The following is a 12,955-nucleotide window of genomic DNA, read 5'->3' as shown; positions in this document are numbered from 1 at the left end:
TATATATATATATATAGTACCGATAATCATCCTTATCCTTCATGGTTTTTCAATACCTAGCACAATAATACTATTGAAAATGATAATTTTTCTCTTAAATGAGTGTCGTGTAGGTAGACTATATGATTTTTTATACTAGAAGATCATGAATTCAATAGTAAGTGATGATATGTGTACTAAATTTAGTCATTTTCTTGACGATTTTCAGTATAAACACCGTAGAATTTGTTACACTGTCATATTTAGTGTGACAAATTCATTATTTTTTAGGGATATTATGAAAACACATTTTACTTTCAATCAAGAAACTATATATTGTTGCCATGTACCTCAAAAAAAAAGAAATAAATAATAAAATAACTGTTGTTACCAAATTAAGATTATCATCCACTTCCAGCAAGTAGGTTATTGATCTATTGTGTGCAAAAGATCGATTTTGCTCATATATAAGCAATAGCTTTCATGATTACTTTTATATATAACTACCCTTTCATGACAGATTGATTTCATAAATGGATCATAGGAGACTGTACTACAAATCTGGAAAATTTTCATATATATGTTTGAAACCTGCAACTGAAAATCTGGGGAAAAATTAAACTTTCATAGATGAACAAGCTAAGAAACAAGTTTACAGAACCCGTACTTAATACAACAACATTTTAATCAGTAAACTAGCAATAATACTATGTTGTTTAGTTGATTTCTGGGCTGATTAAGTGCGAAGCGGCAGTAGAGGTGGCACTGCCGCCACGCCAAAAACCAAAGAGCCGGCCGAACAGTACATGTTTCCCCCACCGCTGCCGCCGTCAACGTCGCCACCACCCACCACCGCATCAGAAGCGGCTTCCACCAATGTCGCCGCCCCCGCGGCGTCAGATCCTCCCCGGCCGTGATCAGCATGCATCTCCGCCGCAACAATTGGGCGGTTGCAAAAGGGGAACTGAATTTGGACGAGGTCCATGCGGAGGCGGCGGTCGGAGCGGTGGACGCGGAAGTACTGGTACCGCTCCGCCTTCTCCTCCGTGATGATCAGCCGGCCGTCCTCAGTGTAGCTCCGCTTCATCACCCACGGCATTTGCGTCGTCGGCAAACTCCCCGTCCGGGCAAGCCACGGCAACGGCGGCGGGTACTCCCTCTTCACCTCCACCCGTTCCTTCCGCTTGAAGCCATGGCCGCCACCCCCCACCAACTGCCCTACATCCTCCTCCATTTCAGCCCTAAGGTCAACACAACTCTCTCCGCCAAGAAAATCTCCCTCTATGCTATGCATGGAGAAATAACCAAATTTATATTAAGAACAAAATCCAAAAGGGTATCTAAAAATGCAACAATCTTGAAATCCTAATGCAGGGAGAATGTGTAAGTGAAATGTACTGAAACTAATATATAGGTGGGGTACGGTGGCGATATTAATACTATTCTGAGAATGAGATGAATAACTATATTATAAATTTATAATAGAGTAATAGAAATCGCAAATTAAAGAGCAAGATTGTAATTTCACATGACAGCTAATAGTATCCTAATTACAAACTACATTTTCCTAGGGTTCTATGGCATATTCTAAATCCTTGATGAACACTTGTACACTTTTATACACTTGTATACTCGAATTAGAATTCACACTACTTTAATTTTTAAATTAGGTGTTAATAATAAATTTATAATTTTATTAAAATTTTGGTTAAAGAATAACGTGTTTAATCATTACTTACCTGTACTCCAAAAAGGACAAAGAAGTTAAAAAAAAAAAAAAAAAAAAAAAAAAAAAAAAAAAAAAAAAAACAAACAAACAAACAAACTAATGAGATTACCGAATTTAAGGAAAAAGAACGATATCAGTACGTGGTTCGATGGGGGTTAAAGGAATTGAAGGAATGAGGTAAAAGAAAGGGTCATGGTCGGTGCGTGAGTTCAAGAGAGAAGATAAAAATGATGAAATAGGCAAATTTGTTATTTTTTATTAATTTTATTTTATTTGGAGAATAATTATGGCATGTTTCAGGATTTTTTTTTTTTTTTTTGAATACTTCGGACTCTATTACAATAGAAAATTTATTCTAAACATTTAGTTTTTTAATTATTTTTTAAAAATCTCCAATATATCCTCAGATATAAACATAAAATACTAATTCAAGCCATTAACATAAAATGATGAAAATGTTATAATCTTAGAATTAAAAATTATTTTTAAAAATAAAATGTGGAGGAATATTTTTTGAAATTTTAAAAATTTGTATGATTGATTATATTGAACAAGTATTCTGTATTCTACTTATTATAAATAATTAGAGATTGTATTTTTATAAATAATTATTAATTATCATTTTATTTACAACAAAAAAAAAAGGCATTGTAGCAAAAGATATTGTAGAAAGTAAGGAAACAAAATACTTTCTCAATCTTGTAGGAAAAAGATAGCTCGCTTGATGAGTAGTTCAACTAATCACAGAGATGAAATTTGTTATAAGAGATCAATGATGGAGTCTCATCAACGGCGTGCAAGAACAATATCTCAAAATGTATGTGCAATGAATAAAAGTCTAGTCTCTGTTGATCAGTTGAATTATCATGATTTGTCCCTACAATCCTGTCGGGCCGAATATGGAGAAAATTTCTCAATAACGTAATAACAATCAATTCAAATATTTAAGTCGTCTCGCTATATTTCTGATTTATCAATTGTGAATATCTAGTCCACCACATTTCTGATCTGTCAATTAGTATTACATGGCCTCATTGTGTTTTTGATATGTCTATCGTTATTGCTTAGTATCGTCGTGTTTTTGATTTGTCAATTATTGTTGCCCAATCAAAATATTGTTTCTGATATGTCTATTATTGTTTCTTGGTATCATCGCGTCTCTAATTTGTCATTTATTGTTGCCTAATCAAACTACTATTTTTGATCTGTCTATTGTTGTTGATTGGTATCACCACGTCTCTAATTTGTCAGTTATTGTTGCGCACTCAAATTAATATTGTTGTTGATTGGTATCGCCGCGTCTCTAATTTGTCAGTTATTGTTGCGCAATCATAATATTGTTTATAAAGAAATCGCTACTTGTAAAACGTTGTTTTTTTTGTGGGTATATACAGTGACTAATCCTTTGTAATTCCCTCGTTGAATTGCCTCAGACTGCTCTTGTCCCTATCAGCACATCTTCACTTCTCATTGTAACGTGCCTACAATGATTTTTTTTTTTTCAAGATACTACAAAGTGACATTTCATCACTCATCCACACACACACACACACACACACACACACACACATATATATATATATATATATATATATATATATATATATATATATATATATATATATATATATATATATATATATAGTAAAGTCCATCAATGTTCGTAATTGATTTATAAATTGTGAGGATATAACTAGAGTTTTCATTTTTGCATTTGCAAGTGCAATTGTTTGAAAACTATAGGATTTAAGTGAAATTATCCTTTCTTTTTTTAAAGGTGAAATTATCTGAAATAAGATGGGTTCATATTTTTGTCAGCTAAGGGTATATTTGTCAAATACAATCCATGACACAGTCCAGGTGAAAAGGGCAAGATAGCCATTTCATGTAGTGACGCAATGCTGGCGCACTTCCGACTTCAGAGACTTGGGAGAATACAGCCAATGAGCCACCTATGAACTGTGTGATCACTTTGCTGACGTCCACTGACAGTAATTCCTCCATTTTTTTCTCTCTTTTTTTTTTTTTTTTTTTGAAAAAAAAATACTGTATTCATGAGAAAACTTCTATCGTCACTACTCTAGAATATGCATGTATTGTGATCATAGTCTTCAAAAGATTACAAGAAATAAATCATAATAAGTCATTCTATTGTCACGGAAAGTTGAATTTAGAATAATGTGTTTACCAAGCAAATGATATGACCAACTTAGTTGAGATTGCCCCATGTATGCCTTATTTTAAAGTTATAGGTTTATACTATTCGATCTCAAAATCATTAGCATATATGATCTAGGATATGACCAGATTATTAAGCAAAATGTGACATATATTTGGTAACTATGAAATGAGTAGATCATGATTTTCATATAGCTTGTTGTATAGGATGTGTTATAGAAGAAAAAAAAAAAACTTATTATATGATAAATTTAATTTAGTATTTTTAAGCATTTGACTTGAATTTAAATCTCATTTTTCTATTTTAGTGATGCATTATATTACAATAAATAAAAGATGATGAAACATACTCATATATAGCATTAGAGCGTTGAGTGATTATGGATGTATGTCATCTCTTACCCCACATACACACGCTAGTTTCATTAATATAACAATAATAAAGTATTATTTATTAATTATATTGCAGCTTTATTTGACAATATACATTATTATATGAACTCTATTTTTTAATTTTATTTTCTAAACACACTAGTTTAATTTAATTATAGTAATGCTTAAATATTATTTTAATTACATTTCAAGTTCATTTGAGAATATATGTATGTTTTCATATGGGCCCTGAATTTTTATTTCGTTTTTCACACACACTAGTTTCATTATAACAACACTAAAGTATGATTTTAATTATACTACAATTTCATTTTTAATTATACTACAATTTCATTTGACAATATACGTATATTATTAGATGAGCTCTGCTTTTTAATTTCATTTTTCACACACTAATAATATCATTATAGCAATACTAAAATATTATTTTGATTCTACTACAATTTTATTTGACGTGCGTTGTGTAGACCATGGTCCACGAACTGCCGAGATTACATAATAAAGAAAATTTTATTATGGACTGTAATGTTGATCATGAATAAATGTACATTTTTAATATATTGAATGTAGGACATTATTTGATATATTACAACATAAAGTATCTTCATTTGTGAACTCTTGTTGAGGCAGACCTCTGGACATGGTTCAACCTGTGCCGCATGTTGTCTTTGTAGTTGACAACGTTGTGGTTCTTGGCTGTTGCGGCTCTTGGAGGCCGGTCCCTGATATTCATGGCGGCATTATTAAGGTTATCAGCTTCACTTCTTGAAGATTTCTCAGGGTTTTCTGCAACAGGTGAAGATGTATAAGTAGGGATAATAATGTCTTCCTTTACAGATTTATTGCTTCTTCTCCTTGTTGTGCTGTTACTGCTTCCTTCATTCTTTATGATTATTGCAGGCTCTGGATCTTCCTTGTGGACTACAGGGAGCTCAGAAAGGTGACATGCTAAGGGGCTTGTGTAAAAGTACTGTGCACAAAACACATATATTAGTGCTAGTTAAAGATTAAGGAATTGAAGGTTTTTGTGTGTGTAGTCTTGCCTCATTTTGGAGAGAAGAAGCTGCAGAGCCGCGATAGGATGGATCTAGGGCGAGGAGCGTGTAGAGTAGACCCGAGGAAGAAGATGGGAAGTGTCTGAAAGCTTCTCTGATGCAAGGCTTGTATGTATAGGGTGGCCTGAAAGTTGTTGGAAGCCTTGTTCTCTGATGGTGTGCCACATAGCTTGAATATCTTGTTAAGTTGCTCAACCTGCAGATCCAAATTTGTTTTCTTTTTGGTTAATTTGGTAAGGTTCTTGGAATGAAACATGGTTATTCATTATATTATATTACCTCTGTCCTACCAGGCAAAACTGGCCTGCCAACAAACATTTCAGCCATGAGACACCCTGCACTCCACAGGTCAATTCCTGCACCATATTCTGTAGCACCTAGCAGCAGCTCGGGGGCTCGGTACCAGAGCGTCACGACTCGAGTAGTGAGGGGGCGCCTCGTTCCCGTGTTGAAGAAGTTGGCAAGCCCGAAATCTGCAATTTTTAGCATCCCATTTTTGTCAATCAGCAAATTTGAGCCCTTTATGTCTCTGTGCAAAATGCCCCTTTCATGGCAATGCTGCAGCCCAGATAGAAGCTGCTGCATGTAGCACTTGACCTGAGTGAAGCCATAAATAATCAGAATTAGTGTTGAGCATATAACCATTAATGTGCAATCCAACCATCAGCTTAGGCTTTTAGTTGAGATGGATCACATGCTTTAATTTGGTATCAGAGCCAGACTAAAGGTCATGGGTTCGTAACCATTAATGTGCAATCCTTCGTTCGAAAAGATTTTGTGTGTTTCTGAGCACCTGTGATTCATTGAGCCTGCCACCAGGCCTGGATATAATGCTGGCTAAATCAGACTGCATATAGTCAAAAACCAGGTAAATACTGTACTGCATTCTTGAAGTTGCCAGCCCTTCAAGCTTTATAATGTTTGGATGATCCAACTTCTGCAGAATCATGATCTCTCTTGCCATAAATTTTACACTTTCTGGCTCTGATGTTTCAAACTTGACTTTCTTCAAGGCAACAACCTTTCCTGTTTCCTTGTCTCGCGCTTTGTAGACATTGCTGTAAGTCCCCGAACCTACCTAAAATGTATCATCAAGAAACTTGTATCAGGTTCAATGTTTTTTTTTTTTTTTTTTTGTGAGTTACGAGGAAAATCCATAGCCACTACCCGAGAGTGTGCACTGGGTAAACCTTGATAAGGTAAACCAGCTTAGGTTGCCCATAAGTGACCGGCTCAAACCAGTACTAACTTTCAATGTTGCATTTGAGAAATCCTAAAGTGTAGTAATGGCTGCTGACCTTATCAATTTTCTCATAGGAATCTGCACTTTTTGGGACTAAACCTGCAAGAACCTGTCTTGGAATATTATCCACTAGCCATTTTGGCCAACCATCCACCATCTCTTCTTCCCCAGAGTTTGTTTTCTTGGAATCAATTTCTGCAGGAGCTTTGCCACCACTGCTCCTTGGCTTCTCTCCTTTCCTATCAACGGCGGTTTCCCTGCCTCCATTGCGAACATAAGCATCATCTCTAATCCTTGGCTCGGGCCGGGAAGGCCTGCCAGGTTCATATCTCTGGCCAGTTGATCTCCTAGCTCTGGCATACCCGTTTTCCAGCTTCATCTTCTCCGCGCCCCTCTGTGGTGGCTTCGCTTGAACAGACCCCATACCAGAAAGATCCCAATTAAGCTCCCTGAGATTATGAATAATAAACACCCCAACAACTGTTGCAGTTGCAGGCTAAAAACTGTGACACTGTCAAGAAATGGTCATTGTTGTTTCATCAATAACATCAAGAAAAGGGAGACATGTGGAGAAAACTGATGGGAAATTTTAGAAAAATAAATGCAGCAATGATGCAAAATAGATTTGGTAAACAAAAGAGCAGAAGGTGACAAGGGAAGCCGGCCTGCCTGCCTGCTTTTTTCAGAAATAGATTATATTTTTCTACTCTCTGCCTAGCTTAGCTTCATCCGTTGTGTGAACTTTGGCAAAGAAAAACAAACTGAAAAAGACAAAGAATGGAAGATTTTACACAGAAAACTAAAAAATAAGAAAAGATCTCATGCCTGCAACTACTTTTGCCATGTGTTTCTATTTAAACTATGTTACTAGAGAAGAATCTTATAGGTATTATTATGCTATTATACTCGGGTATATGATACAATGACAATGAGTTTTGTAATATATATATATATATATATATATATATTAGTGATATAACTAGTTAACCACTCTCCCCATGAGTACATGAACCAACATAGTGCATTAATAAAAATAGATCTATGGATGAGATTAGTTGTGAGAGCTCAACATCCTCACATGTGCTGTGTGCATATCCTATATTTACACATAACACATGCTTAATATGCACACAACACATTGCTCTATCCGCAATTAATCTATAGATCTGTGTGTTTAATGTACCATATTGATTCTCATGTACTCATAGAGAGAGTGGTTCTCATAAGAACATCATCTTATATATATATAAAACAAATTCAAAACTCTAAATTTGGATAGATTGAAAAAATAACTATGAATAGATACTACATTGTAACAGAGTTTAGTAGTACTCAAAAAAAAAAAAAAAAAAAAAAAATAGTTGGGACAATTTTTAATAATTCTCCATGAGAAGTAAAAAACATGAATGAACCATAACAAAAGGTAAAGAGCTCAAATCCTACCACCAACAAACTTCACATATTTTTCCCTCCCCTCTTTCTTTTTCTTTTTATTTTTTCCCTTTCGTGAGATACCTTGACAGACGACTGGACTCTGGAGGAGGTGCAAAGCTTACGCGACGGGCGAACAGCTTTCTCTATCTCCGGGGCGCACATTCCGGCGAAGGCACAAAGCTTAGGGCACAGGCGAACAGGACAACCATCCCGGCGAGCCTCCCTTCTCCGGCAAACCTTGCATCGCGGGCAGTTCCAGAACTCGGACTCTCAAAAAGTAATCATCTAAACCTATTTTTTTTTATTTTGATGTGTATTTTGTCCAACCTCAATGATGTGATGATGGAAGCGGTTTGCTTATTTTTGTGATATGATTTTATTTGCTTATTGTTAAGCTTTCAACGAACTTTCAAACTAAACAAACTTAGAAGCAGCAATCGTTGTTCTGCTCAGCTCACTTGCTTCTCCATATGTTTAGATTTTTACATTGAACTAGGAAATTAGGTCTGTTATACAAGTTGTTTTAAAAATCGACTCTGTTAGGTATGTGGAATGGGGATTGTCATTGGAAGCCTCCATGACATCTCCATCAACCTGAGTTTTTGAGACAAGTTTCTGGATTGGTGTAGTTGAGAATTCTGAAATTTTAATCTTGATAGGGATAGGATGGAACATCTCCATCAACCTGAGTTTAATAAGAAATTTGAGAAGGGTTGTTTAACATAGTTTCTATGTGAAAATTTTATGAATTCTATTGCTTTTCAATGATGGATTGCTTTCATCTTATCCCACTGGTAGCTATGGGTTCAAGTTCATTCCTAATTCCAACTTTCAAATTCTCTAATTCACAGTTATTTGAGGTTCTGCCTCCCACCTCCACTTGGTGGCTGAAGTTATGGGTTCGGAGATTGAAACAGTTGAGCAAAGGTTGAAATCGTTTCTCAGTCAGCTTCAATCTGAGTTTGGCATTCTCGATCGAATTGTGTACAAAAACAAGAATCAACACAGAAGATGCTCTTATTTTCAGTACCTGATGAAGGTGAGAAGAGACTTAAGACTTCTCAAATCAGCAAATCCGGAGGAGATTTTCAGTGCCTCATTTGATGTCATCCATGGAAAGAGGCCTAAGCAAAAGGTGCAGCTTCTGGAAAGCCTGAAGAAGAGAAGAACAGACAGTAACAAGCACAACTTTTTGGATCGGCTCCTGGGAGTTGCTCACCTGTTGTCACAGATGGCTGAGCCGATGTTGAAGGCAGCAACGCAGGTATCAACTCTTCTTGCTCGATCATTTTTCATGGGGTTTTCATTGACGGTGTTGGCCTTGTTGGCGCGAATCAGAGTTTTGGTTCAGCAAATGCTTCTAGATGTTGTTTGTGTATTCAACTGCATATCCTCTCTTTCTCAAAAGGAACAAGCTGTTAGGTTAACTCAAGAACGATTTGAGGTTTTTAGAGAATATTACCCCGCAAAGCAACAACCTGCTACTTTCCTAGAATGCATTTGGGAGACAGATAAGTATAGATTAACTGAGAGGAAAGGTGCAAGTGAGGTTGAAAACCAGGAAAAGAAAACCAAAGAAGATGCTGCTTGTATTGAAACATCAAAGATTCAGTACCAAAGTGTAGAGATTTTCCTAGGAGAAGACGAATGTGATAACACTGTCCCTGATGAAGTTAATGTAGAAAGATCATCTTCCTTGAATAAAAAGGATAAGAGTTCTTCCCCGTTGAGTCCTATCCCTGAGAGTAATGATGATGAGACGCAAGTTCCACCAGGTTCAGATATTGCGGTTTCTCCTGACAAGAGTATTGTTTGTACTGGAAGCGGGATAATTAAGGGTGATGCTGAAGTGAAAATCAAGCCTAAAGCAAAGCGTAATGTTGCATTTGTAATGTTGCATTTGTGTCGGTAAAAGTATCTGCTCCTCCTTCACTGTCATCTGTGAATGAACCAGGACATTGCCTTAAAGGAAAGGAAAAGGGTGGTTCTTCAACTACAAAAGAAGACCCATTTTTCAGTTTACTTACAACAGGAGGAAACAGGAATACTACTTTGTTTTAATTATTTTTACCGAGAATCAATTTTAAACTCCCGTCAACCCATGTTTACTACGTAGGGAGTATATACTTAGGGTGTGTTTGGTTCGCACATTGGAATCAGAATTGGAATGATAATCAAATACTTGATAATTGTATTGGTAATGGATTTTAATGAAAGTATTTTGTCTGTTTGGTAGTAGGCCAGGTAGCATTATAATGATTAAGAATATTGATGTTTTGTTATGCATGAGAATAAAAGTTCTAAAATACAAAAACAACAAATTGAGGCAATTAATTTTAATATAATGACATTCAAAGTATCAATATAAAAAAAAAAAAAATTTATTACATATCTTCATTATAACACCACTTGTTACTTGCATCAAAGTTCGAGTTATTTACGGAACGTCTATATATATTCTCATTTTGGTTCTAAATTCTGAAGTTTGGGATTTTGTAAGACTTGTATTTATAGGCTCTACTTGGCCACACTTTATCCACATAACACCCTCGCTGCCGCCAGACAATTTTCCAATGTTGTGATAAAACTTTAAAAAAACAATAATATATTTCCTCTTTTCTTCTTCTTCTTCTTCCTTTTACAGAGAAAACTTCAAGATTCCGAGAAAATGCCGGTAACATCATCTCCATTTTCGTACATAAAAATCCCAAAACCACCATCACCTTCCTCTTGCACTTCGATGAGATTCTCTGCAACCAGGCCCATCATATTTACAGTAAGGAGCTCTCAGGCTGAAGGCCCTTTCAGAAGACCCGTGGCTCCTTCTCCTCCTACGCCTGTAAAGCCTGTCCCACCCTCTCCGCCGCCAAGCTCTCCTCCCAAGCCGGCGGCGGTGGCGGCGGCCGTGGAGGACAAGAGTGTAGTTACTCTCGAGTTCCAGAGGCAAAAGGCTAAGGAGCTTCAAGAGTATTTCAAGCAGAAGAAGGCTGAAGAAGCCAATCAAGGCCCTTTCTTTGGTTTTATTGGCAAGAATGAAATTTCCAACGGCAGGTACTCAATTTTTCTTCTTCTTTCTCTTTCTGTTCTCTTGGAATTACATTCATCTCAGAGTTCAGTTTCAATTCTGCTAAAGGCCCAATCTTTATTGCTGGGATATGTTAAAAGTTGTGTAAATTTTGCATCAGGATTCAGTTCTGTTGCTAAAACATTGGGATTTGGGGATGAATGTTTGAGACTTGAGTCAAGTTAGCAACATTAGTACAAATTTTGGCTTAACCATGCACTAATGTTGATCACTATTCATCCATGGAATGATAGCTAGTCATGATTTTGAACAATTTTTGTATTGGTCTTTCCTCCATGTAAAGCTGCCACCAAGTGGAACTCTCTGGTTTACTTTTGAGAATGAAATTGAGGGGGTGTTTGGTTTGGAAGGTCAAAAGGTTAGGACTTTAGGAGGATGGCAAATTCAACTTTTAAGTTTTCTTATTTTGGGTATAGCATTCAGTATCCCACAACTCTTAGACTAATTTAGATTTAGCATGTGTTGAGCTCATATAGTTTGACTCTTACTCGAGAAAGGCATGCCCACACATATAAGAGTAGAATCCCAAACCTAACAGTTGCATTAAAATGAATTCTAAGGAGTGCAGAAGGAATTGTATCCCCGCCATTCTTAGATTAATCTAGATTTAGCCCGTTTTGAGCTCATTTTTTTACTTTTGCTCGAGAAAGGCCTGACCCACAGCGCATACATATAAGAGTAGAATCTCAAACCTAAAATGTGCAGAAGGAATTCACATAGTGACTAGTTTGGCTTTTGCTTTTTGTATTTCTGTCTAGTTTTGGTGTGTGCCGATGGGCAATGTATATCCTATGCAATAATAACACCGCTTTTGGATTCTTGATGAGCAGATGGGCAATGTTTGGATTTGCTGTTGGAATGTTAACAGAGTATGCCACAGGCTCTGACTTTGTTGATCAACTTAAGATTCTTCTCTCAAATTTTGGAATACTAGACTTGGAATGAGGAGCTAGCTTGTCTGTCCTCCAACCTGAATGTTGTGTCTTTCTGTAATGTATGTATGTATATGGCTTCCTGTATTCTATATTTTAGTTAATTCAGTTGTAGTAAACTGTGCCTTACCACAAGCCTTTTTAACTCTTGAAAACTCCATTCCTTTTTCACATACTGAGGCTGATCCAATTGTCAGTTCTAATGCACACATTTACTCCTCTTGTTTGTTTTATGGAGCACAATTTATGGTGTTATTCATGTACAAGTAATTAACTAGCTTTACTCCCAAGCATTTTACATGCTTTTGCAACACGAGACGCAGATTGTAAATTCTAGACGGGCTTATATATTAAACAAATTGATTCATCTAAGAAATGAAAACCTTTTGAAATAGTTCTTACACCAACGGCTCATCACGTGATAGGTGTAGGTGTAGTGTCTCCCACTTCCACTGAAGCTCGAATCCATGACCTGTTATTTGACCAAAAGGTCTGTGGCTAAATACCGCTTACCCATATGGTTTTTGGCTAAATGTACTAACCATTTAAGAGAATCACTTCATGCCGCTTGACCACAAAGTGTTTGGCTAAATACGGCTTGACCATAAGGTCTTTGGCTAAATGCTGCAGACTTAACTGGCGATTGGCGAAGTTATTCATCACTGCATTATTGGTATATCTAAAAAATATAATTGGATAAATAGTCATACATATATAGATTTATTACACTTACATAATAGTGTGGAAGAAGACTGTTACTGCGGTTGTATGTTACTATAAAAATAAAAAATAAAAAATAAAGTTTTCATGAATGCATAAGGTCGCGAAGTTGCTTCTCCAAATCGTCCAGACGAGCACCCCATTCGCCATTGATGCACAAGGCTCGAACACTGCTTTCATCTTTACCTGCAGAATCAACGCCTTCCT

At 36.3% G+C, this 12,955-nt stretch overlaps 2 protein-coding genes and 1 pseudogene across 2 annotated transcripts; 2 read left to right on the top strand and 1 right to left on the bottom strand.

The window, feature by feature from the left end:
- Positions 1–4,803: 4,803 nt before the first annotated feature.
- Positions 4,804–7,021, bottom strand: LOC109149112 (annotated as a pseudogene).
- Positions 7,022–8,196: 1,175 nt separating this feature from the next.
- On the top strand, positions 8,197–10,122 carry LOC109149113. Its single transcript, XM_019296760.1, has 3 exons — positions 8,197–8,288; positions 8,823–8,836; positions 8,869–10,122. The coding sequence occupies exon 3, from the start codon at positions 8,907–8,909 to the stop codon at positions 9,921–9,923; it is 1,017 nt and encodes a 338-aa protein (XP_019152305.1). The 5' UTR covers positions 8,197–8,288; positions 8,823–8,836; positions 8,869–8,906; the 3' UTR covers positions 9,924–10,122.
- Positions 10,123–10,509: 387 nt separating this feature from the next.
- On the top strand, positions 10,510–12,261 carry LOC109149114 (light-harvesting complex-like protein OHP2, chloroplastic). Its single transcript, XM_019296761.1, has 2 exons — positions 10,510–11,062; positions 11,927–12,261. Exons 1-2 carry the CDS (start codon positions 10,680–10,682, stop codon positions 12,039–12,041), a joined length of 498 nt encoding a protein of 165 aa, XP_019152306.1. The 5' UTR covers positions 10,510–10,679; the 3' UTR covers positions 12,042–12,261.
- Positions 12,262–12,955: the final 694 nt, after the last annotated feature.

This window comes from Ipomoea nil, unplaced genomic scaffold (assembly GCF_001879475.1).
Source record: "Ipomoea nil cultivar Tokyo-kokei standard unplaced genomic scaffold, Asagao_1.1 scaffold2159, whole genome shotgun sequence".
NCBI lineage: Eukaryota > Viridiplantae > Streptophyta > Magnoliopsida > Solanales > Convolvulaceae > Ipomoea > Ipomoea nil.
This window is presented reverse-complemented; position numbering and strand designations above follow the sequence as displayed.

Bases quoted from the DNA above. Each gene is read 5' to 3' on its own strand.
- LOC109149113 (XM_019296760.1), top strand. From the start codon at position 8,907: ATGGGTTCGGAGATTGAAACAGTTGAGCAAAGGTTGAAATCGTTTCTC.
- LOC109149114 (XM_019296761.1), top strand. From the start codon at position 10,680: ATGCCGGTAACATCATCTCCATTTTCGTACATAAAAATCCCAAAACCA. The intron at 11,063-11,926 runs GTACTCAATTTT...CTTGATGAGCAG, and splicing joins AATGAAATTTCCAACGGCAG to ATGGGCAATGTTTGGATTTG.